Source organism: Maylandia zebra, linkage group LG20, assembly GCF_041146795.1.
Source record: "Maylandia zebra isolate NMK-2024a linkage group LG20, Mzebra_GT3a, whole genome shotgun sequence".
In the NCBI taxonomy this organism is placed as follows: domain Eukaryota; kingdom Metazoa; phylum Chordata; class Actinopteri; order Cichliformes; family Cichlidae; genus Maylandia; species Maylandia zebra.
The window spans coordinates 37,594,898-37,619,867 of record NC_135186.1 but is presented as its reverse complement, the minus strand read 5'-3'; the positions used below and the strand labels follow the sequence as shown (position 1 = coordinate 37,619,867).

General features: G+C 48.4%; 1 protein-coding gene across 5 annotated transcripts; it reads left to right on the top strand.

Moving 5' to 3' along the window:
* Positions 1 to 1,148: 1,148 nt before the first annotated feature.
* LOC101473965 (uncharacterized) lies at positions 1,149 to 24,544 on the top strand. Of its 5 annotated transcripts, none has more exons than XM_076878570.1 (26): positions 1,149 to 1,773; positions 7,564 to 7,691; positions 8,440 to 8,585; positions 8,723 to 8,876; positions 11,469 to 12,850; positions 13,367 to 13,513; positions 13,619 to 13,717; positions 13,810 to 14,071; positions 14,166 to 14,228; positions 14,322 to 14,425; positions 14,883 to 15,011; positions 15,904 to 16,011; positions 16,196 to 16,337; positions 16,529 to 17,008; positions 17,112 to 17,156; positions 17,231 to 17,310; positions 17,577 to 17,689; positions 17,767 to 17,950; positions 19,585 to 19,669; positions 19,759 to 19,904; positions 20,153 to 20,243; positions 20,330 to 20,478; positions 20,590 to 20,675; positions 22,695 to 22,764; positions 22,844 to 22,965; positions 23,122 to 24,544. In XM_076878570.1, exons 1-26 carry the CDS (start codon positions 1,700 to 1,702, stop codon positions 23,351 to 23,353), a joined length of 4,821 nt encoding a protein of 1,606 aa, XP_076734685.1. In that variant the 5' UTR covers positions 1,149 to 1,699; the 3' UTR covers positions 23,354 to 24,544. The 5 variants fall into 5 exon arrangements, with proteins under 5 accessions (XP_076734685.1, XP_076734687.1, XP_076734689.1 ...); XM_076878572.1 differs by lacking the exon at positions 1,149 to 1,773 and adding an exon at positions 2,073 to 2,205; XM_076878574.1 differs by lacking the exon at positions 1,149 to 1,773 and adding an exon at positions 4,879 to 4,992.
* Positions 24,545 to 24,970: the final 426 nt, after the last annotated feature.

Below are 24,970 nucleotides of genomic sequence, written 5' to 3'. Positions count from 1 at the left end.
AGCGATATAAACCCTCAGACTTCATTCAAAATGTGGGTGTTTGATGGAGAGTTGTTAGTGAGAGTTTGGAGACCGTTTGGAGGTTTATGAGAGTGAGGAGAGAAAGTCAGGAGAGAATGGAGCCAGCTAAGAAGAGGAGGATGTCCTCCCCTGTGTGGGAACATTTTGATCTTATTCCTCCCAACAAGGTATGTAAATTTCTACAGAAGATGTATTTTCATGATACTGATGGTGCAATACAATTTATGTTGAGCTGTCTTGACTTTTGTACAAGGTGAAGTGTTTGCTATGTGCCAGGGAGCTGGGATATAACAACAACACCTCATCCATGCTTAGGCACTACAGAGCTTTGCATGAGAATAAGGGGAACACCGATTGTGGAGCAAGACCAGGTGAGCCATCAAATGCAATGATAATATAGCATGCTGTAATGTTACTAAATGATATAACAATATTATACAACTGTTATAAGTTACATGTGTGGTATTTATATTTGTGCTTTGTCTTTATTGTCTTTCCTCAGGAGAACAATCTCAAATAGATGAAGACCTGGTCAGCATGGTGATCGAGGACTCCCAGCCATTTAGCATTGTGGAGGACAAAGGATTCAAAAGATTTGTTAAATCATTAGATCCTAGCTATGTTCTCCCCACTAAAAAGGTCATAAAAGCAGTGAAAATTTAGTTTTTACAGAATAAAATGTGAACAGGCAGGACTGAGGCTCAAAGCCTCAGTGTGTAGCTGTCCATACCTCAACGTTACAAAAGCACAACCACTGTCCACACCCCAACCACACCTCACCTCACAGTAAATGATCATTTCCATTTCAAGCATTTCCAAATAATCATTTCCCATACTGCCACTATAAATATACACAGTATACTGCCATCACTACAATATACATGTTTTACACACTCCTTTTGTTGTTGACATTTACAGGCTGTGTGCAAAATGCCACACTCTTCAAATTCATGCCAGCTATTATTTTTACGTCCAGTAGGTGTCCTGCTAGAGCAAATGAAGCTTCATGAAGCTTCGCGTTGGGGTGAACCAATTGGATGAAAAGCTTCAGTGCTTCATGAAGCTTCATCTGCCCATCACTAAAAACACATCATCGATCAAACGCAGCAGAAGCTAAAGAGACGTGGTGAGTTATGAAACCGTCCTGGTGTTCAGACGGAGTCACCTAGACTCGCCCCTCAGCAGGGGCCAAACCATCCACAGCAGCTTCCACTGGGAGGAGACAAAAAGAGGAAGAGGTCAAGTGGGAAGCAGCGGGGCGGAGGCTCGGTAAAATAAACGCAGGAAACTCGGAGTCACTTATCTGGACATCAAACATGACAGGAAGCTGCTTCTGGGTTAGCAGGACAGTATGATTCTACTGCGCACATCAGTTGCGCTCACCTGTAGGAAGGAGAATCCGGAAACACCTGACAGAGTCAGCGAGTCCTGCCGGAGACCACGGCCTGTTCTCTCCGGATCATTCAGGGAACCGCAGCTTATCAAACAGGGCCGGCGAGCTTTTCCCACCACTCCTGTCTCCGGGGCATCCTCAGCCTCACCTGGACTCCAGCCCTGCACCCCCTCCCTCTGCCCTTGGACGTCGGGCGTTGTTCTTTAAAAAGGTTAAAGTGGGACAAACTGAGACGGCAGCTCTGCAGAGCACGGCAAACAAACAGCGGGGGTCCTCATAGAAGATATGGACCAGCACACACCCAGCGAGCAGGAAGCCCACCACACACCTGCAGGAAGCCAGCGCCACAGCTCCGACAGGTAAACAGGGTCTCTGCCCCCACCCAGCAGCGATATCAGTGAACCTCACACAAACGGAAGAGTACAGCTGTGCTAAGTAGACTCTTTAAAACTCTTTAAAATCCCGATTAAACTAATTTCGTTGGTTAATCACAGCGAGTCTGTGCTGCTGTTTAACTTGATTCCAGCAGAGGGCGCTCAAGTCGTCTGTTTCTAGTTTCTTTCACTTTCACACAGCCGTTCATAACTTCCTTTTCAAGCCTCTTCTTCCAATCACAGACGGCAGCACACAGCCAGGCCACTGGCTACAAATCGTACATAACCTTAGAGCAGAGGTGGAGGCAGGTGTGTAGGAGAGAGAGCTTTGTGACCAGGCTTAGGTCTGTAGGCTCGCAGTCATCCGGTCATGGTGGTCTGAGGAGTGTGGAACCAAAGCGGCTGGACTGCTTTACGGTTTGTGAAGTCGTTTCACCTCAGAAGTGAAGAAGCTTCGTCTTTGCTAAACTTAAAGAAGTGCAGTGGCTTTCTTTCTGAGATGTTTGACACAATCTCCGAGCCGAGCTGTAGTCACTACAGAGGGATAAAGCTGATGAGCCACACCGGGAAGATTTGGGAAAGAGTTGTTGGAGCTAGGTTAGGAAGAGAGGTGATGATCAGCAAGCAGCACTGTGACTTAAATATTCATCTAGTTGCCATTAGAAAAAAAAATTCTTAAGCTGGTTAATTTTATGTGTAATTTTAAGACTTTATTTTGCTTTTGCTCACTGTGATAATAACTCAGCAGTCCGAACACATAACCCTGTGGAGCCCCATCAGAAAACTGTTCCAATCAGAGTAGATGTGTTGTCCTCTGAGCACAACCAGGTAACTCAGACAACAGGCAAAGAATGAAATATCTCACAGACAAGATTGCTATTAATTTCAACACAGAACAGACAGAGATCGTGATTTATCTCACAAAAAGACAAGATTGACGTCTGTAGTCCACTAAAACCACAACTTCTGAGAACCTGAAGGAACCAAAGGTGGTTGAAACGCTGACATCATCTTCCACGCCAAAATTGGTCACGGTGCGAGGGCAAAAACCGAGCTGAGGTCAGAAGTCAGAGGTGGTGAGACCATCTGAGACTAACTACTGCGCCAAGGAAGCAATTAGTGACACTGAAAAACTAGTTCATGACTTGATTACTCTAGGCTGGACTACTGTAACTGATTACTATTATTATAAAATTCCCTAAAAAAACTTTATTTGATCCAAAATTCTGCAATATATTTCTCCTGTTTTGGCTTCCCTTCATTGGCTTCCTGTTTAATCCAGAATTCAAAATGCTGCTCCTCACATACAAGGTCTTAAATAATCAGGCCCCATCTTATCTTAATGACCTTGTAGTACCATATCACCCTATTAGAGCACTTCGCTCTCGCTCTGCAGGCCTACTTGTTGTTCCTAGAGTATTTAAAAGTAGAATGGGAGGCAGAGCCTTCAGTTTTCAGGCCCCTCTTCTGTGGAACCAGCTTCCAGTTTGGTTTCGGGAGACAGACACTATCTCCAGGGTGAAATCAGTTAAACTGGGACACTTTTTGGCAAATTTCATATTTTTTGGCAAATTTGGTAAACTGCAAAATAAGCACTAAGTGAGACTGAATTGTGTTTTTGTTGTTAATGAGTTGTTTTCAATATGTAAACCTTGATTTAATTTCATAAATTATAATTATTCAGGTCCTATAGCTTTTGAAACATTTTTGAGATGAGCAGTGTTTTAGGGTAAAGTGGGCCACTTTATCAGTCAGCTTTGATTTGAACTCATTTTAACAAATATGAACACATTCAAGTGTTGATTTAATAATTCATGAATAAAAACACTGGCATTAAAAATAACTAGAATTAGTTAATTATTACAACATTTTCATAAGAACTGTATGTTCTATTTTAGAGACAGTCTTTACAGAAGAATCCATCGTCAGCATAGATGCCACTTTCTTCTCCACACGTCTCATGGAACCAGGCGCTGCGGTTCCCACAGCTGATCCACTCCCCACTGGCCTTTGGGTCACTTTTGTCTCCATAGACTGCCTTACATGCTTTGCAGGGCACGTCATCCTTCTTTGCACCTTTGCTTCTTCTGGTCTTTTCTATCTTTTTAGTTTGCACTGCCTTGGTGGAAACGTAGTCTACGTGTCCATCGCTTGTGAAGACAAATGACAGAGGTTTGGCCCTCTTTCTGACAGTCCTCTGTTGTTTTGGTTGGACACACAGATCACTGAATGTAATACAAGTTCAGGTTGATGGCTCTTCCTTTGGTGTGAACAGGTTAAAGACCATCTCTATCTCAGGAACACATTCAAAGTTGACTGTTATTTCTTCAGATCCAACCATCCACGAATGTAAAGGTTGAGGGCACCTCAGATACCGCTGCAGGGGGATGAATGGGGCTGAGGGATTTTAGGGTCTGGATGTTGGTGCTGGAGCTGGTGGTGTCTGGTGGTGTCTGGGATCTGATTGCTGGTGGTGTCTGGGGTCTGCTTGTTGGTGCTGGTGCTGTCTGGGGTCTGCTTGTTGGTGCTGGTGGTGTCTGGTGTCTGCTTGTTGGTGCTGGTGGTGTCTGGGATCTGATTGCTGGTGCTGTCTGGGGTCTGCTTGTTGGTGCTGGTGCTGTCTGGGGTCTGCAAGTCCATCTAGATCTCTGGCATCATCCTTAGGTAATGACTGAACAAACAACTGAGCCCATTCTAGGAAGACATCATTAATCCAGCCATTATCTGAGACCTGAACAGTAACATTCTCAGGGCACTGTTGGAGCCACTCACATCGTAGCCACTTCCCTTTAAACATAATCACAGTTTGACTGAAAATGCATTCTGCATTGAAGGCTGCCATGCAGGTGGTAGTTTCACCTTTCTCACCTGCACAGACCTCCAGACATGGTTGGCCAATCACTCCAAGCACCTTGGTTAAGGAGTACTGGTTTTGTGGATCAGACTCGTCGCAGTTCCATACATATGGGAAGACATGCCCTCGAGGCTGGGAGTGCAGAGCAGGTTGTCATAAACTGGAAACCACTGACTGACCACCTGCTTGTTCAGTGGTGCGGCCCTTGCAGCTGAGAGCAATTCATGGTTTTGTATGCCACGCCTTGCGTGGTGCTTAGTGAAATTTTTTAACCAATAGTATCCTACTCAGCCAACCTTTTGTGAGAAGCCCTTAATATTATTTTGTGATGCTGTTGAACCTCTCTCTTGGTAAGAGGAGCCAGTTCTTGTTCTGCTGCCTCAGGGAGGCATAGCCACTATGAGCTAGCTCCCACTCACTCTTCTTTGCAGTGTGGCCTGGGGATTATTCCATGCTCTTGAGAGGAAGCGCACACTTTTTTAATTTCACTCCTTGTACTCTTCCCATGCTCCCTGTTTTCTCCTCTACCCACTGATTGTATTTTCCTCTTTCCTTCTCCTGTCTTCTCCCTGTTCCTTCCCTATCCTTTTCTTTTATTGCCTTCCTTTCTTCAAACTTTCCTTTTGGCTAAAGCATGTAGTCAGGGCTGGATCAGGTGACCCTGAATCCTCCCTTAGCAATGATGCAAAAGTGTAGGCTGAGTCCCATGATGCACTAAGTATTTATCCTTCTCTCACCCCTTTTAAGATAAGATAAACCTTTATTACTCCTACACGTGGGAAATTTGTTGGGTCACAGCAGAAATTGGACAGTACAAAGTTACAAACAGCAAAAATGAAGAAATACACTAGAATAGAATAAGATAAAATAACATACTATGTGTTTACACACCACTGTGCATTTAATTATGAATTATTAATCACTCTCTGGCTCTCATCCACAGCATGTCTTTTTTCCTCCCTTCCTGAGTCTGGCTCTGCTGGAGGTTTCTTCCTGTTAAAGGTTTTTCTTCCCACTGTCGCCAAAGTACTGATTGTTGGGGTTTCTCCGTAGAGCTCTACAACTGTACTACTCTGTCTTAAATAGTGTAAACGGTTAGCTTAAATAAAAGCTATTTTTTTTCGTGGAGCAGCGCTGTCGGAACAGCCAACCGGAAAATCTGCTAACTCCGATGTCGCCTAGTGTGACGCTAGGAGCTAAAGCTAACTGCAGCTAGCAGCTGTAGAACCGGATGTTTCAGTAACAGCGACATTAACATAACCAAAGAGTTTGGCTAGCTGGTATTTAAAGTTAAATTTCGACCCCTGTGGTGTTAAAGGGCGTGGGCCTTTATTTTATTCACACTTCTGGCTGTTTTTAAATTGAGTGACTAGGTCAAACACCCGCTTTTTTTCCGCGGCAGAGGGCTGGGTGGGTTTTGGGGGTCGTCGAGGCTGACTTCTTTGGTATTTGAATCGGTCAGAGCGAGCTGAGCAGAGAAGGTAAGTCCACCATGTTTGTTAGCAGCCTGTTGCATGAATTCGCTAAAGGTTTCACCATGATTTTAAACGAAAACTGTACATTTCTTCTAGAATAAACCGTCGGGAGCGCACAGGCCGTTTGTGACTTTGCCGTAAACTTGTACTGATGTTGTAAGTCAGCGTCGCGAGCTAATGCGGATATCTCGCTGTGTTATTAAGGTCTCTGAGTAAATGATGATCATGTAGCTGACCTCACAGCCATTGTTCGTTCAGTGGGCTAGTTTAAGGCATTGTGCAAAAGTGCTGTTTATAAGGTGGGAAACTATCTGGCACTTGAATGTGTGGCGAAACGTTTTTCCCACTGAAAACGTCCAGATGAACAGAATCATCTTTTTGGGAACTCAGAGTAAAAGTCAGCTGAATGAAAGTGGGGGTGTGAACAAAAGTAGCTGACCACCGAGTGACCGCTTAAACTCCGAGACAATTTCTAAACGGTAGCGGTGTTATTGCCGTTAAATGCTGTAGTTGCTATTGTATTGTTAGCCGCACTTTATCACACATGCAACCATGACTCCAGCTGACCTGAGATCAGATTGTTTTTATTCCGACGGCAGCCCCACGTGTTAGTTTCCGGAAACAAATTTAAGAGCGCATCGGTGCCGCTTCCATTGATTCTATTGGCTAGAATAACCCCCGCTCTGCTCTGATTGGTGTAGAGGCCACTGTGAATGTGTGCTGCGTTCCGGTAACTTTGGAATTTCCGATGCGTGCGTCCCGGTGTTAAGGTTTTGTCTGTCGCAAGATTGCGTCTTTAGCAATACAACGAAGTGTTTTTGTTTTTGCACGTAAACGCAGCCGTGATCGTTAACTCGGGGTGGGCAGGGCTACGCCGAGTTGTAAATTAGACTTGAGGGGAGGTTACAGTTGAAGATTCCGGCTGGAAACTCGGGAATTCCAACTTCGCCTAGAATGCGCTCGTGTTCATTTCGTTCGTTTCCATTCTATAGATTGAATGTGAAGTAAACGACATTTTAATGGGACCCTAAATGCAACGCTTTCACGAAGAAGTCGTTACAGAGGAAGAGGTCAGCCCCTGAAGCAGCACTGTGTGACCCCGGTGTCCGTGACGCTGTGACGGAGGTCTGCAGAGGGAGATCGGGCTCTTTCAAACTGTTAGTAAACCTTCTGGACAGACATTTGTGCAAACACGTGGGCTCGTTTCGGGACGCTTACAGGAAAATATTACTGCATGAGTGTTCTTACGTGTGTAAATGTCACTCTGACTTCATCAGGCTCTTGTGTAATGCATGCCTCAGTAATATTTGTTTTGCCTCATGTATCATCCCTCCAGCCGGAGCCTATCATGGGGCTAAAGGCGGGGTAGAGCCTGGCCAGGTCGCCAGTCTGTGCAGGGCTGCAGCATTGATGTATGATTTTAAAAACATTGTGATGTGTGTGCAGGTGCCTTTCGGAGATGGCGGTGCATGTGACCCTGAACGGGACGTTTTTGTATAATCGCTACGAGCTGCTGGCGTGGCTAAACGAAACCTTACAGACGAGCTTCACCAAGGTGGAGCAGGCATGCACAGGTGGGTGTGTTTTAACAGGCATGGCTGATGCTGGTACATTGCTAACAGCCTCCGCCTTACTTCTCACGTGGAGTTCTCCGTCCTCCTGAGCCCATCTGTGGTTGGCTAACAGAAACCAACAGGCACTCGCACATCACTCCTATTCTTTCCTCCTTTCCTTGGATTCTTTTCTTTCGGCTGCTCCCTTTAGGGGTCTCCACAGTGGAGGATCTGCCTCCACCTCCTCTGTCATACCAACCCTCTGCCTGTCCTCCTTTTCTACATCCATGAACCTCCCCTGAGGTCTTCCTCTTTTCCTCCTGCTTGGCGGCTTCATCTTCAGCCTCCGTCCTCTGCACATGCTGAAACCGTGTCAGCCTCTGACTCTGAGCTGTCCCTCTGACGAGGACTCATTTCTTAAAAAGGACTACTGTGTTTGTGGACGGTGGCCCAGCTTTCTTGCTATCATTTCTTACTGAGCAGGTGTGCCTCGTGGTGCATGTTGTGAAAAGAAAACCATAAATAAGACTATTTACACAGAGCAGGAAGGAGAGCAAAGGAAAAACCTGTGCTGCCCGAGTGTGTGGCTTACAGGGTTTCCCTGACCCTGCACTGGGCTCATCATTAGAAACTCAGGTCATGTGTCCCTGCAACAGGAACAGGACATGTATGACAGGCAACGAGGAAAAGCCAGTTTGACCAGTGTAAAGATAAAGCCGTGTTAATAATATAAATGATGTGTAATACTTCCTGCTCTGTTTGTATCCAGGTGCGGCTTATTGCCAGCTGATGGACTGGCTGTTTCCCGGCTCCTTGGACCTCTCCAGGGTCCAGTTCCAGTGCGACACCATCATGCACTCTCTGCACAACTTCACCTTGCTGCAGGCTGCTTTCAGGAAGGCCGGAGTGATCAGAGTGAGTGTTGCAGCGCTTTCAGGTCCCGACATTAAAGCGAGTGCTCGCTGCACACCTGTGTTAGAAACAGCAGGATGACTTGGCGCTCGTTCTTTGATAGAAACACGCACCTAAAGATCCTCTGTTGCTCTGCCTAGCACATCCCCATCGAGTCGCTGATGAAGAGGAACTCGGCCGTGGCTCTGACCTTCCTCCAGTGGTTCAAGATCTTCTTCGACGAGAACAATGATGGCAGGGAGTACAACGCCTTGGAAGCTAGAGGAGGACAGAGCCTGGTTCCTGCTGACCTAGGTGTGTCTCGCACAGGTGTCACACAGCGTGTTTTCAGGGAAACCGATGCTGGGAACTAGTGCTGGGCGATATTGAAAAGATATTTATCACGATGTGAATTATTTTATATCACGATAACGATATATATCACGATATACCGCAATGTTTCCACTTATTCTCTGAAAAGTGTGACAGATGTCATTGCTCACTTTTCTCCAACTTTATTTTGAAGGTTTAAAGGAACTGTCACAAATGAGAAACGTGCATTTTAGTGCAGCAATATAAACGCATCAAAGGAAAACAGCTGTGGCCTTCTTTATTTTCAAAATCATACATTTAAAATGAACTTTTTAAAGTGCACAACAGTTTCAAGGTTTTCTGCCCAAAATATTTGTTTTACTAACATGCATATCATATATGCTAGTAAAACTAATGTGTGTATGTATACTAGTACTACGTGCACGTATATACGCACATAATGTACTTTATGCACGGTAAATACGTAGCGACGGCAGACTCATACCTTGGGCTAACATGACTCCAGTGTGGTCATGTGGGAAGTCCGCAGTCTGTCAACAGCGAGCGCGGCGTCTTCGTTAATGAAGCGGATGGTTACGCTCATGCAGGGCTGCGTATCTCTGCTCGTCCACAGGTCAGCAGCCAAGGCTTAATGCACGACACTGCAAACATCCTGCTCTACTTTGGCCGCCATGCTTCGTATAAGCGAGGCAACTCGACTTTACTGAAGTGCTTACGACCGGGCATAACGTACCTCGGATCAAGGACTTTGACGAGGTCACGAAAGCCGTCCTTCTCAACTACATAAACAGGGCCATGCCTTTACAAATGCAACGCGAGACGGCGCCTGTGATTTGTTTATGGCGCTGGGACGTTTTCTCATACGGGCCTCGTGTGAAAGGCTGCTGCATCTTCAGCTGGTATAGTTTTTCTTTCCCAACTTGCTCCCGTCGTTCCACAGCTTGGTTTAGCTCGGGTTCTCTGGATTCTTCTTCGTGGGCCTTCTGTAGGTGATACAAGAGATTTGTTGTGTTGCCATCGGGCGCAGGAATAGTTTTATAGCATAGCTTACAAATGGGCGTCTTCTGCTCCGTGTTGGTGCTGTTGAACCCAACAAGTAACCAAATCACAGACGTACCCCGTTTTGGTAAAAGTGCTTCTTCTTGGGCTGCCTGTGCAGCCGTCTCTGCCTGGTGCATGTCCGGGCATGAAGCTGCAACCTGTCAAGCGTCCATCGTTTTTGAGTTACCGTAAAGCAGTGATGTGCGATACCAGGGGCGATCGTGGCTCAAGAGTTGGGAGTTCGTCTTGTAATCGGAAGGTTGCTGGTTCGAGCCCCGGCTTGGACAGTCTCGGTCGTTGTGTCCTTGGGCAAGACACTTCACCCGTTGCCTACTGGTGGTGGTCAGAGGGCCCGGTGGCGCCAGTGTCCGGCAGCTTCGCCTCTGTCAGTGCGCCCCAGGGTGGCTGTGGCTACAATGTAGCTGCCATCACCAGTGTGTGGATGACTGGATGTAGTGTATTCGAATCCAGGCCATTTACCACTGATTTCCTTTCCGATCTCATACCAAGTAAAATTCAGGGTGGTATCGACGATACTGATCCGATACCGATACAAAAACTTGATGTTTCATTGTATTACATAATACAATATATCATTGTATTATGTAATTGTAATAATATAGCTTCATAATGATTACAGGACATCAGATTACTTGTATAACTTGTATACTTATAAAAAACCTGCCATTTGAGCATGTTCAGCACTAAAGGACTCTGCCACAGACGTCTGTCTCGCCCTAGCAGCACCTGTCCCTCTCCTCCTCTTCAGTTCGCCTCAACATAAGCTCGTCATATTCTGTGATATGATTTATTCTGAGGTGTTTGATGAGGTCAGTGGAGCTGCCACGAAACCTCACTGTCTTGCCACATCGCAAACTGCGTCTTGGCTGTTTGTGGAGGTAAAACACGTCCACACATGACTCCATTTACGCTCAGCCGTTGTTGTGAGTGCGCACGCCAGGGGCTGCCACACAGCCGTATTTTGCACATGACTATGAAAGGCGGAAGAGGAAGTAGTTCCTTCCAGTGTAGACGATCCGAATGTTATAGTTTCTTTCCACTGTGTTAATGATAAACTACAAATTTACCCTAAATTACTAAAATATCGATATTTTAATGTGAGAATCGATTCTAGAACATAAATGAGTGATATCGGAGGAATCGATATTTCAGGATCGATCCGCACATCTTTGCCATAAAGCATGACGCATATCCGGGTGCACGTAAAGCAGCACCATGTCGCAAAACTACAAGAAGTTTGTTTGTGAAAATATCATTTTTTATACTTTGCATAGAGTATGTATAGTGACCAGACAACACTAAAACATTTGCCACAGGCTATTTCATTTATTTAATATCTTTTATGTAATAGTTTATAAAAGTGGGTCAGAAACGCTAACAAACGGTAAAGATCGTCAGCACGACCGGAAACGTTGAAGCTTTAATGTTTCGCTGCTCGTTTTAAAGCCAGAAGTTTAATATGTGAACCTTCACTTCAAAGCTGTCGCCTAACGCTCTCCCCCCCCCCCGCAGGTGGTGCATTTCTTCTGCCGAATCAGAAACTCGCCGTCACCGTGACGACGGACAGTAAAACCATAGAGCAAGAAAAAGCAAATGATGTAATCTCGCTGATCTCCGACGACGAGGACGACGTGGTGGACCTGACGATGGAGTCGGTAACAAACATAGACGAGTGTGTTCCGCCTGAGCAGGTGAAGGAGGCGGAGTCAACAGACTCCTTGGTGGACGAGGGCGATGTTTTGCTGCGATTCAGTAAACAGTACTGCCGCGATGACGTGGACCTGACGCCGACCGGCCAAATCATCAACGCGCTCCGCAGCACACCGTACTGCCTGTACCTGCACGTCGGGGTGGAGCTGGGCGGGGGCCGGAGGACGAGCATCGTCCTGATTGGCTACTTCGACGGCTGCTCGGGTGCGAGCGTGGTGAGGGCGCTGCTCGCGGTGCAGCTCAGCGTGGATTCGGCAGTCGGAGCCCCGGAGTCAGATCCAGACCTTCTGATGAAGGCGCTGACGGAGGCTGGCCTTCCTCTCTCCAACCTGGCTGTGTTTTACTGTGATGCTCCGCCCCCACAGGTGAGCCGGAGGTTTGAAGCCCAGCTCCGGCTTTTCAGCTCCAGCTTGGTATCGCTCTGCGGCCTTCCTGGGATGGCGGGACGAGCGTGCCAGGCCGGACTCCTCACATCCTTCAGTCACGTGGTCGACCTGGTGAAAGACATCCACCGTCACTACTCCACCTGCGCCTCCATCAACGACAGCCTGAAGGAGCTGTTTGCGGACGTGGAGCACCACAACCTGTCCCGCCCCGTCTCCTCGCAGTGCTTGTTCTTCATCCACGCCGTGCAGAAGATGGCGGGCTGCTGGACGGATTTGGTGGAGTATTTTAAACTTGAGGCGCTGGCCGTGGACGCCGAGCGCATCAGCACCCAGCGAATCACCGTCCGGCTGACCGATCCGAAAGTTGAGCTACACTTCCTGTTCCTCGCCTACGCGCTGGAGCCGCTCCGGGCGCTCCAGGAGCTGCAGCAGTATGGCTCTGCGAATGTCGGAGTGGAGCTGCAGCTCACGCTCGTGCTGCTTCACTCGTACGCGGCGAGGGTCCTGCAGCCGGCCGCCCTCGACGACTTTCTCAGGAGGCGAGACGTGAAGCTGCTCAGCAGCGAGGCGAAGCTGCTGCCCGCAGCCGAGGTGAAAGTGGGCGCTCGAGTCAAAAACCTCCTGCGGGCCACCCCGGCCGTGGATCTGGACGACGAGGACAGGGCCGACTTCATGAAGGACGCGCGGGTGTTTTACCAGGCGGCGCTGCGGAGCGTGGTCGAGAGCGTTCCCGAGCAGCTCGGAGACTCGGCGCTGAGGAACATCACCCTCGTCCAGAAAGACCCTCACAGAGTCAGCGTAAGACGCCTTTGTTTGTGTGCTGCTGGAGGCAGAGCAGGGCTGGTACACTGAAGGTCGCTGGTTTGATTCCCGGCCGACTTGTAGTCTAAGAAAAGCGGCTGCAGCAGGATTTTCCTGGCTCGTAGTCGGATTCCCTCCTCAAATCTGCATTTTACTTTATCATGAATCACCTTCGAGTGTGTGAAATCAAAGCTGCTTTGATATACACCAAATTATTCTGCACATGGTATTTGTCTCTGATTTCCTGAGTAGTCGATTCAAATGACGTTTAGACCTGAGGGCGGCGACGATAACCAGGGCGCCAGCTCCCCAAAGAGAGAGAGCTTCCAGTACATGTGTGCTGTAGGTAGATTAGCCAGATGCTCTGACCCACACACGGTCCTGGCTGCTCCTGTGAGCTGCTGTCAGGCTGCAGGATTTGTGCACTTTAAAGGTCACTTTGTTACGCTGTGTTCATAAGATGCCGTCTGTACCTGCTGCTAATGACTCTGCAATGCAACATCCTGTCCTCAGAATAAGCTATCCAGCAGCGTGCTGTCAGAGATGGCGGTAGAGCTGCGTCTGTGTGACCCCGCCTCTTCAGAAGCCGATCAACTTCAGGACGACTACCTCAGTTTGACTCACGCGACGAGAAGTGGAGAAGCTACTTCCTGGGCAAAGGTGAGAGCACCAGCGTGGCCTGAACGTCCACACGTCTGGTTACTGCAGTAAATACATGGATAAAAGCTCTGTGCGTGAGCCGAGACGACGCGTGTCTGTTTGCAGATGGTGAGCGAAGTCAGCCCCGGCTCGACGCTGCGCAGGCTCATTTTGACCCTCCTGGCCCTGCCGAGCTCGCTGCACCGGACCCAGGTGTTTGCTAAGGTGAGAGGTCAAAGCCATGTGAGTGGCCCACACGACCCAGGTGGGAAGGGATAAATAATTTCCCTTTTTTCTGTCTTTGCTTTAATCCCAAGGTGTCGAACATCCCCAAGACTTTTCCTGACAGCGGAGAAGCCTCCAAAGCTTTGCCTGAACCGGGGATGTGGGCGAGAAGACCCAACAACCGCAGGAGGAAGATACCCGTCCGTCACCAGACAGCTCACGATAATGAGAGGAAACAGGAAGTGGACAAACTGAGCTCATCGGAGGACAGCGACTGGACCAAATCCAGACCACCTGTGCGTTCCAGGGAATACAGCAGCACGGAGGAGTCGGGCGACACAGAAAACTCCTCCGGTAGGACTGACGCCGGAGTTTGCAGCTCTGACACGAAGTTGATGTGACGCCTCGTTGATGTTAATCAGTGACTGCGTGTCCTGTTTTTATCCAGATGTGGTGGATGTTACAGAAGCTTCCAGAATGTGTCGGGCTGACAGACTGAGGCAGCTGCACAGTAAGAAATGTCACACCGGTGCAATAAGAAAGGGCCGTTTCTGTTTGTATTTGTTCGCTGAGCTGCTTCAGCCGCTTCTCGTCTCGTTTGCAGGTCACAGAAATCGTCAGGCCAAGTCTGATTTTGTCATGAGCAGCGATGACGAGGATTCGGCAGCCACGCCGACCCGAGTAGCATCGGCGCGGGAACAATCACCTGTAAGGCATTTCACACCAGCTGCTAACTAGCAGCACTGTCTGTGTTTACTGTGTTCATGAGTGATGTGTCACTGCAGCCGTCGTGTGACGCATCTGCACAACATTTCAGCTGAACAGCCAAGCACCAAACTTTTCTTCTCAATCAGGGACAGTTTGAGTTTGTTGGTAACAAATAACAGAAAGCTGAGTTTGGAGGCGGCGGTCACATGAAACGATGCGTTTAAGGACATCAGAAAGTTTCAGCGCTTTCACACCGTGGCAGTTTCTTATTTTGCAGCGTCTTGTACAAAAATGTGAAACTCGGCGTGCGTTTGTTGAAGGCAGCGATGGCAAAGTGTGTTTGCTGGTGTCGACTCAGTTTAGCTTACTGTGAAATCACCTGCTCACACATTGGTCGCTATGGCAACAGAAACTTAGTGTTTCGCGTGAACACATCTGTGTGTGTTTTGTCCTGAAGGGGGAGCTGGTCTGGGGTTACGCTGGGAGCTCGGCGCTGTGGCCGGCCGTCGTCCTGCCGTGCAGAGGAGAAACTCCACCGCCAGGGAAGACGCTGGTGGAGTGGTACGGACAAAAGACGTCCTCACAGGTGAGTCGCACCATGCTGTCGACCTGTGGAACCAGGAAGTGTGGATCAGCTCTCTGTTTAGTCCAGGCTCTGATCCAGTGAGTCGTACCCAGAGCGCAGGGCAGAGCTTGACTGATGAAGACGTCCGACGGTCCTCCTCTGATAAAGAAACAGGGAGACAAATCCTGCTGAATTGATACTGTAAATTCAAGCAGAACAAAGCTGGTCATAGATCCAACCAGAGTTCAGTGTCAGCATCTCCTCTGGTGCCCCCAGAGCCAATCACAGTGGAAGTACCAACCTGGAGCTTCCTGGGCCCCTTTCTATACTCATTTGAGTCCCTCGCTCGTCCTCTCGGGACATCCAATCACAGCTGTTGACACACAGTCACCTGACGTCCCGCTTCACCTCCTCTCTCTCTCTCTCTCTCTCTCCTGAGTTTTCTCAGTCACGTTAGACTCATTATGTTTGATTAAGAAGAGAAATGATTTGCTGTTAGAGAGCCCCTCCTGTCAAATATGAGGGGTGTGTGTGTGTGTGTGTTCCTGTCTAGCTATCTTTGTGGGGACACACACACACACACACACACACACGGTCGTCACAAGTTTGAAGCCTTTTTGAGGCTCAAAATGTGGTTTTAGTGTCAGGGGTACAGTTAGGCTATGGTCAGGTTTGATAAGCGGCTAGAGAAAGCATTATGTCAATGAAGGTCCTCACTAAGATAGCTGAACGGGGTTGTGTGTGTGCGTTTGTGCGTGCATGCCCTGAGTTTGAGTCCTTTCCTCTGCAGACGTGATCAGACGGTCGTTTCTTTGTCTTCTGCTTTAAATTATTAGTAAAATCTGTATTTGTGCTTTTCTCCTGTGCCGATCGGCCCGCGGTGGATGGATGTTTTCCTTCTCTCTGATCCCAGGTCAGTTTGCAGGATCTCAAACCTTTCGCTGCGTTCACCCAGAACTTTTGTGCCGACTCCTTCAACATCCTGAACACCTACCAGGAGGCCGTGTACCTGTCCCTGCAGGTGTGTTTGTTCAAACAGGAGAAATACTGGAGTTGAAGAGTCCTGGACTCGTTTTGTAAAGAACAGGTCAAAACTTCACGGAACCTGAGATTATTCTGAGTTCTTACTATGTTCTTTTAAATATGTTTTGCTAAACTAAAGTCTGTGTGCTCGTATGTGACACGTCCTCCTTCCTCTGCACCAGGAGGCGGCTCGGCGCTGTAAGAAGCAGTTCGCTCCTCCTCCAAAGGGCAGAGAGGAGCTGCTGAAGCAGATGTTGGACTGGGCGTCGGGAGGCTTCCAGCCGTCGGGGCCTGAAGGATTTCAGCCCAACGCTCCAAAGAACGGTAAGAACATTGATACTACCTGCCTGACTGAGTCGGAGTCACGGTGTGGCTCACCTGTGAACGCCTGTTTCTGTGTCAGTCGTGGAGGCGGGGTCAGGGGTCGTACAGGAGGAGCTCAGAGTAGGACAGACTTGACGTGCTCCGTCTTATTTATGATGTATTTTGATCACATGTTTGATTTCCCTCTGCAGACTGGTGGTCGAGGGTGATGAAGAAGCTCCCCCATAAAGCCTCCTCTTCTCCTGACTCCTCCAGCATCAACCTGAAAGATGTGGAGGTGTGCCTGAAGAGGCTGTCCTGCAGCTCCATCAGGAAGGCCTCAAAGCCAGCAACGGCAAACAAAAAGGAAGGTCATCCTGCGGAGCACGGCCCCAAAGCACGGAAGGAGAAGGAAGCTCGAGGAGGAGGGTCAAAGATGGGGAGACAGGGGAAGAAGGAGGAAGAGGAGGAGGAGGAGGAAGAAGAGGAGGAGGAGGAGGAGGAGGAGTGGCGAGGAAAGGGGAAGAGTAAGACGGGATGGAGAGGAAGGAAGGCTCATAAGAAGCGAGGCGAGCTGAACGATGACGTGTCGTCTGATTGGATGCCGAGCAAGAAGAAGATCTACACCAAACTCCACAACAAGGTCAACAAGCCGACCGCCTCCTACGCACAGCCCGACCAGAAGCACAGAGGTAACGCTCGGCGGCTGTTAGCGATGCAGCTGTTAGCCTCCGCTGTCAGCTCTCACCTGAGCAGGTGTGAACGTGGCTCACTCTCTCTCACTGCTCCTTTCAGAGACGATCATCAGCACGATCGTGGACATGAAGCTGGACATCGAGGGTGAGTGTGCAGCGCTGCATGCCTGGAATCTTTGCGTGTATACGCTCGTGTGTTTGATCGTGTGCTGTTTGCAGGGTACTGTCTGTGCTGTGGGACGGACAACATTGAGATCTTCCACCCTCTGTTTAAAGGCGGCCTGTGCCTGAAGTGTAAGGTGAGGAGCTGCTCTCAGGCTTGGTGCTCGACTCCCTGATAGTCGTGAGGAAGGACCCGTGCATCCATCAGCACGCGCAGTTTAAAGCTGCATGGACGCTGCTGCAGTTTGTGGTGTCGGGTTGCAGCGTAGACCTAACGCAGAAACAGGAATCCTGCAGAGCTTTTAAAGAACTGAGCAGATGTTTTCCTTTGTTTCTGTGTGTTGTTCGAAACGTCCAAGCTCCTCCTGAGCAGCTGGCTGTGATGGTGTCTGTGTGCCTGCAGGATAACTTCACAGAAACCTTATATCGTTACGACGGCGATGGATATCAGTCCTACTGCACCATCTGCTGCTACGGGATGGACGTCCTGCTGTGTGGCAACGATGGCTGCTGCAGGTTCTCAGCTTCTTTCAGTGTTTCGGCCGCATGTGCCAGCACGTTCTCCGTTCTTAACCTCTGTTCTCCGTCCTCAGGTCTTACTGCGAGGACTGTCTGAACATCCTCGTCGGGCCAGGAACGTTTGATTCGCTGAAGCTGGAGGACCCGTGGATCTGCTACCTGTGTCAGGCTCACAGACCCCACAGAGCGCTGATCCCCAGAGAGGACTGGAGCATCCGCGTGCAGGAGTTTTTCACCAATGACAGCGGCATGGAGTTTGTGAGTGGAAAACCAGCCTTGGTAAAGATCTGTGTGCAGGAAGCCCTCAAAGGTGCTGATTCTATTAGTCCTTTATTCAATTATCCAGGTAAAATCTCATTGAGATCTAATTTCCTGCCACCATGGCAACAAAAGTCAAATACATGTAGCACATAAGTATATAACATTAAAACAAATAAAATATCCTGTACGAACACGTGAAAATCTGACAACACATCAAATTAAGAGCGACATTGAAAACAAAAGAACTTCCTTTAACATGGACTTAAACTCCCCCAGGGTATCTGATCATTGCAGTTGCTTGGAGACTAACAGCGTTACTAAAAAATTATCCGTCCATTTGCTTCCACGTAACCTTCTCAGGGTTGCGGCGTGCGCTGCAGGCTATCCCAGCTGTCTTAAGGCAGGAGGCGGGGTACACCCTGGACACGCCTCCTGTCCGTGGCAGGGCACACAGACAACCGTTCGCGCTCACATTCACACCTACGGTGTGATTTAGTGTTTCCACCTATCCCAACTAACTGCATGTCTGTGGACTGTGGGAGGAAGCTGGAGAGAACCCACACAAACACGGGGAGAACATGCGAACTCCACCCAGAAAGACCCCGATGGAGGAACTGAACTCAGGACCTTCTTGCCCCCTGCAAATTATCCATAAGTGTAAATTTGCAGGCATCTTTAAATATCCACATTATTGCATACGCTGGGTTAGACTCTGATTCTCACAAATAAGCTACAAGACCTACAAGCAGTTTTACTCATGACTTTCTTTTAGTTGTGTGAAGGGAACCTGCAAAGTAAGAGTGTTGCGTAACCCTTTTTGTAACTGTAGCTCCCACACAAAGGTTTTCTCAGGTACTCGCACAGCAGATTCTTTCGTCCATATCGTGGCAGAAAGTTCATTTTTATTCCCGACAGTTGTCAAAGTAATGCTTGCTTAGCGCAGCGGGCCGAACTCGCAGCCCGTAGAAATATAACGCCGTCTGTCCCTTGAGGTGACGTTTCTGTTAGGGACGATTTGTTTGTTGTGCAATATTAAAATCTTCAAAAATGATTGAATATGAAGGCAACATGAGCACAAACATGCTGAGGGATCGGCTGTGTTAGCGTCACAAACTCACGTGAACACTAAAGTGTGCGTTTGTGTTTTACATACGAACAAAATGCAGGACAGAGGACGGGCTATTTGGTAGTTCAGTGAGTTCAGAGGGAAACGTGCTCATGTCTGCAGTTTTGAAATAAAAAAACAAAACAGCTTTGTTTTCTACTTGAACACTAAAATGAGAGGACGTGCCAGCAGCGGCACACAGCTCCTTGCAGCCCTCTGTCACAGCTAGTGACCCCTGTGGCCACGTGGTGAACTGCAGTCATCAGTGGCAGCAGGATCAGGAGTTCTGTGCTTCTGTGGTTTTATGTGTGTTTGTGTAGAGGTTTAAACTATGTTGGTGACGCATTTACTTTAATTCTCTTCAAGATAAATAGAAATTAGAAATAAAATGTTGGTGTCGGCATCAGATCCACTCACTTACACTTTTTTACATCGGAGCACCCCGTGTTGTGCGTCAGGTGTGACTTCCTGTTGTCTCGTCAGAAATCACGCCGGCTCTTGTGTGATGCTGTTTTTCTTGTTGCAGGAGCCTCACCGCGTCTACCCGTCCATCCCTGCAAACCTCCGCCGACCCGTCAGAGTCCTGTCGCTGTTCGACGGCATCGGCACAGGTGAGCTTTACCTGCCCTTCTGCTCCTGTGAAACGGCCATACGCTCCTGCTTTTCCACACAGCCCCTTCTTTTCTCCGCGTCCCGACAGGTTTCTACGTGCTCAAGGTCCTGGGCATCAAAATAGACAAATACGTCGCCTCTGAGGTTTGCGAGGATTCGGTCGCCGTTGCCACCGTCAACCACGACGGGAAGATCGTCCACATCGGAGACGTGCGGCACATCACTCAGGAACGCGTATGTCCTTCGTAATTCCTCTTTCCACAAATGAGGACGCGCTCTGTTTTATTTTGGCGTCTCCACAGCGGTACGTATCCGTGCGAGCAGGAGACCAACGTGGCGGACAGACTGAGAGGGCGTCTCCAGTTTGTTTTTCTGAGCTGAGACAGAAGATTTGACTGAGTGTGTTTGACGGGTCAGAATATAGAAAGTGCTGCGGTGAAGCCCCGCCCCCTTTTCTCACCACGTCTTCTTTGCTCCTCCAGCTCAAGCAGTGGGGACCTTTTGACCTGCTCATCGGCGGCAGCCCCTGTAACGACCTCTCCATCGTCAACCCGTTAAGGAAAGGCCTCTACGGTAGGTTTCTGCAGCTCGTCCGGTCACACAGGTGTCAGTGGTCTAAAGGTTATTGTTGGTGTTCCTGTGTCACTTCCCTCCTGCAGAGGGCACCGGGAGGCTTTTCTTTGATTACTACCGCATCCTTCAGTGGCTGAAGCCCAAAGAGGACGACCCGCGGCCGTTCTTCTGGCTGTACGAGAACACGGTCGCCATGAACACCTGCAACAAAATCAGCATCTGCCGCTTCCTGGAGGTCTGCACGCACTCACTTCCGTTTGGATCCATAACCCTCTGCTCTTCCTCTTCCTGTGTGCTTCCTTAGTTAAACTGACGAGGTGTAAACTGTGTCTTGTTTTCCCGTCAGTGTAACCCGGTGATGGTGGACGCCATGCACGTAACTCCGGCCCGCAGAGCTCGCTACTTCTGGGGAAACATCCCGGGAATGAGGAGGTACGTGAGCTTTAGCATCTTTTTAATATTAGTCGGATATTTCATGTTTTCGTGGAGTTTCCTCTTTGGAAGTGCGGCCTCCATGAATTGTGGGGTTTGTGCTGAGCTGGAGCTGCAGAGGACGGCAGCTTTTAATGAATCGCTGTGATTAAATCTGAAGCAAAGATCGTTAGAGGGAAACGCCCGGTGAGCTCTGTGAGTGCACGTTTCCTCATTCCAGGAAGACAAAAGTTTTCCGATGGAAAAGTTTGTCTTTTGCGAGCGACGCCGGCTCTGGGACGGCCACAGCGACCCAAGCAGACAGGAAGGGCTGTGGCGGTTAGCAGCAACGAAACTTTCAAAATAAGAGCAAATACCGTATTTTCACGACCATAAGACGCACTGTGCTAAAAGGCGCAGTCTCAGTTATGTGTCCCCTTACTGTATTTAACACACACATAAGGCGCACTGGACCATAGGGCGCATACAAGTACCGTATGAGTATTTAAAAATAAAGCGGGAGCAAACCTGAGTTCGGTACCTTACTCACATTTTTATTACCAGTAATCGTCATCATCAACAACACACAAGCATACAAGTGTGCGTATTTAAAAATAAAGCAGGAGCAAAACGAAGTTTGGTACTCACATTTTTATCATCAATCAAACCCATCGAAGTCCTCATCCTCTGTGTCTGAACAGCTGCGCTAAATCTCCATCAAACATGCCAGGTTCACTGTCTTCACTGTCAGAGTCACTTTCCGTGCCGTGCGGCTCCTCGGAAACGATGCCGGCTTTTGCGAAAGCTCGAACAACAGTGCCAGCAGACATGTTAGCCCAAGCATCTACAATCCATTGGCAAATTGTGGCGTAACTCGCCCGGCGCTGCCTTCCACTCTTAGTGAAACTGCGTGGAAAAAACCACCTGGTCTCCTTACATACACCTCCCTCAGCCACTCTTTCATCATTTCCTCATCCATCCAGCCCTTTTCATTTGCCTTAATGATGATTCCTGCTGGAAACTTCTCTTTAGGCAAAGTCTTTCGCTTAAAAATCACCATAGGCGGCAGTTTCTGTCCATTAGCATGGCAGCCAAGCACAACAGTAAAAGAAGACTTTTCGTGCCCCGTTGTGCGTATCGCTACCGTGCTGGTCCCCTTCTTCTCCACAGTGTGACTCACCGGGATGTCAAAAGTGAGCGGGACCTCGTCCATGTTTGTGATGTGGCTGGGCTGGATGTGTTTGTCGGCGATGTGTTTGCTGCAGTAGGAGCGGAAGATGGCCAGCTTTTCCTTATAATCCGCTGGAAGTTGCTGCGCTACCGTAGTCCTGGTCCGGATGGAAAAATGGCACCGTTTCATGAAACGAAAGCACCAAGACGGACCTCCTCGGAAATGTTCAATGTTCATCTCTTCAGCTAGTGAAACTGCTTTTAGCCGAATGGTGAAGTCGAAACGCTTCTCCCACTCGTTCTTTGCTCGATGATCCACTGCTCGAGTCTTTCCTCCAACTCGGGCCACCTCGCCTTATGTCCGCGGAAACTCAGCTGCGTTTTCTTGACCTGCCGGAGCTTGTTTTCCAGCTTCCTCCATTTGCGAACCATCGATTCGTTTATCTTAAATTCTCTCGCCGCTGCTCGATTTCCATGTTCCTCCGCGTAGCTGATGGCCTTCAGTTTAAACTGTGCTTCGTAAGCGTGTCTCTTTGCCATTTTCATGGTTGTTAAAACAACGATGTCCTGCATAATGCACATACCTGTTCTTTTATACAGGTATGTGCGATTGTCCCGGTATATACGATCAACGCCCACACTTCACCCTTTAGCGTTCTCATGGTGTTCTCTACTACGTCCTCCTTACAACACACAGGGCGCACCGCGCTATAGGGCGCGCCGCACTTTTTGAAGAAAATCTAAGACTTTTAAGTGCGCCTTATGGTCGTGAAAATACGGTACTGAGATTCTCCAAGGCCAAAAGGGGAAAAAAGTTCAAATGCGTTGCCGGATAAGCGCTTTAAATAAAGTTTTATTTTTCACCCGCAGGCCCATCGTAGCCACCCAGAGCGACAAGCTGGACCTGCAGGAGTGCTTGGAGCTGGGCAGAAAGGCCACGGTGAGTGACTGAATCTTCTCCTCGCTGTGATCCGTCCACAGCTGCTCGGCCACATGATCTTCTCATGCTTGTGTTCCAGATGTGTAAGGTGAGGACGATCACCACCAATGCGAACTCCCTGAAACAAGGAAAAAATGTCAACAAGCTTCCCGTCCTCTACAACGGCAAAGAGGACAAACTGTGGATCACGGAGCTGGAAAGGTAGCAGGCTGAAGGGTTGTAACGTCTCTCGTCCACTCGTCTCTAACAGCCTGTGGGCTGATTTCTGTGGATCCACTGAGTTTTTATCTGAGCCACGAGCAGTGTTGTCCTGTTAGATGGGTGGATTATTAAAGGTGTCCTCCTTCCTCCCTGCAGAGTCTTCGGGTTCCCTAAACATTACACCGATGTGCGGGACATGAACCGGCAGCAGCGGCAGAAGGTGCTCGGGAAGGCGTGGTGTGTCCCCGTCGTCCGTCACCTCTTGGCCCCCCTGAAGGACTACTTCACCTGTGAGGACTTATCTCCTCTAACCACAGCTGCCACCACCTCCTCCTCCCCCTCCTCACAGTCCTCCAGTGCCCCTGCAGAGCAGCAGCTGTCGAGTTAGGAGGAGGCGCTACCGTTCAGATGTGGTCATTTGATCAGCGACACAGTGCTGACGTGTCAGTCTGTGCGCAGGTATCTGCGGTTTCTCACCTGAGGACGACGCTGATGGATGAACCTTTCACTGCTGGAGAGATTCAGCAGCACAACAATGTTTTTCAAACTAATTTAAACCTTTTAATACAGTTCAAATGAGCCCTCTGCAGGTTCATTCATTTTAAAATTTGGGTTCAATTAATTCCAGGTGTACTTTCAGGTAATACCACTTCATACCACAAGATGGTGCAGTGAGTAAGCGTAAGCTTTATTGAGTGAAAAAGGCCATGAGGACGGGCTGAAAGGAAGTACTGAAAGTGTCAGCACGCTGCCCCCTGGTGGCGAAGGATAATTAGAAAAACTATTTTTAATCATGTTTCTTGTTTCCAGGAGAAAAACAGATTATTTTTTTTTACTTAAACATAAATCAGAGCAAAAGAAAGTTGCTGAATAAATTCAGCGACACTTGAACAGTGTCTGGGAGCAGGAATCTGACACCTGCGTCTAAGGTTACCTGTGTCAGACACTCTGGCATCAGCAGAGCTGAGGACATGTCAGCTCTTTATTTATCACCTTTTTTACTCCTTTTTTAAAAACTATGAAGTCATGCATTTCAAACTCAAACACAGGCCGGGAACCCAGTGTGTGCTCAGCTGTGTGCTCAGCTGTGTTTAGACTCTACCTCCAATAAAATTGTGACGACCTAAAGGCTGAGGTCCTTTGTTACTGTGGTGCTCGTTGATGAACTGTGTGCTTCTGCAATGAAGCTGTAACCAGGTGCTTTCCTTAAATTATGCCTCAATCCTCAATTCTACTGTTGTTGATGTAAATCAGTTAAACTATGAGTGCGACCGTGACACACGTCACTGTATGTTCTTAATATTTCACACAGGACTGATCTGTGGATGTTGACTACATCTGTATTACTGTTTGGTTTGCAGTTTTTCAGCTCGGCTCTGACTTCAGTCTCAGGGATTTGAGGCGAGCGAGGAAAACCAGACCGAGCCGACGTGACAAACTGTTCAAATGTTGCTCGAGCGTTTAAATCACAGTTACACATCATCACCTCCGTTTTTTTCTTCGTTTGATTAATGAAATGTTAAAGTAACTTTATTTAAAATTGTTAATTTTCAATGAAAGAACATAAATCAAATCTCACTCTGAAGAAGCGTCTGTGTCTTTGTCAGCAGTGGAGCTTACAGCCTGGAGGTGGCGCCACGCTCAAGTGCCCGTCCTCGACTCCTGGCGTCTTAGTCCCTCCCACCTGTGAAACAAGGGCAGGTGAGGCAGCGGGCGTCCTTGCCTCAGAGGCCGGTGATGTAATCAGCAGCGTTATCAATAACTTAGTTTGCTGCGTTTTATGTTCTCAGGTATAACAGCTGTTGTGCTTATTTCCACATTCACGAAACTCCCAGAATGCTTCAGTGTGACGGCTTCAGTGCCTGTGTCCCAATTTAGCGACCGCACGCTTCAGAGTACGCGCAGAACAGCTGATGATGTTCATGAGACTAAAATCATCTCACTTTGGTAATGTAAATATAATATGGACAATATTATATTTATTGTCAGATTATTATGAGAGAGA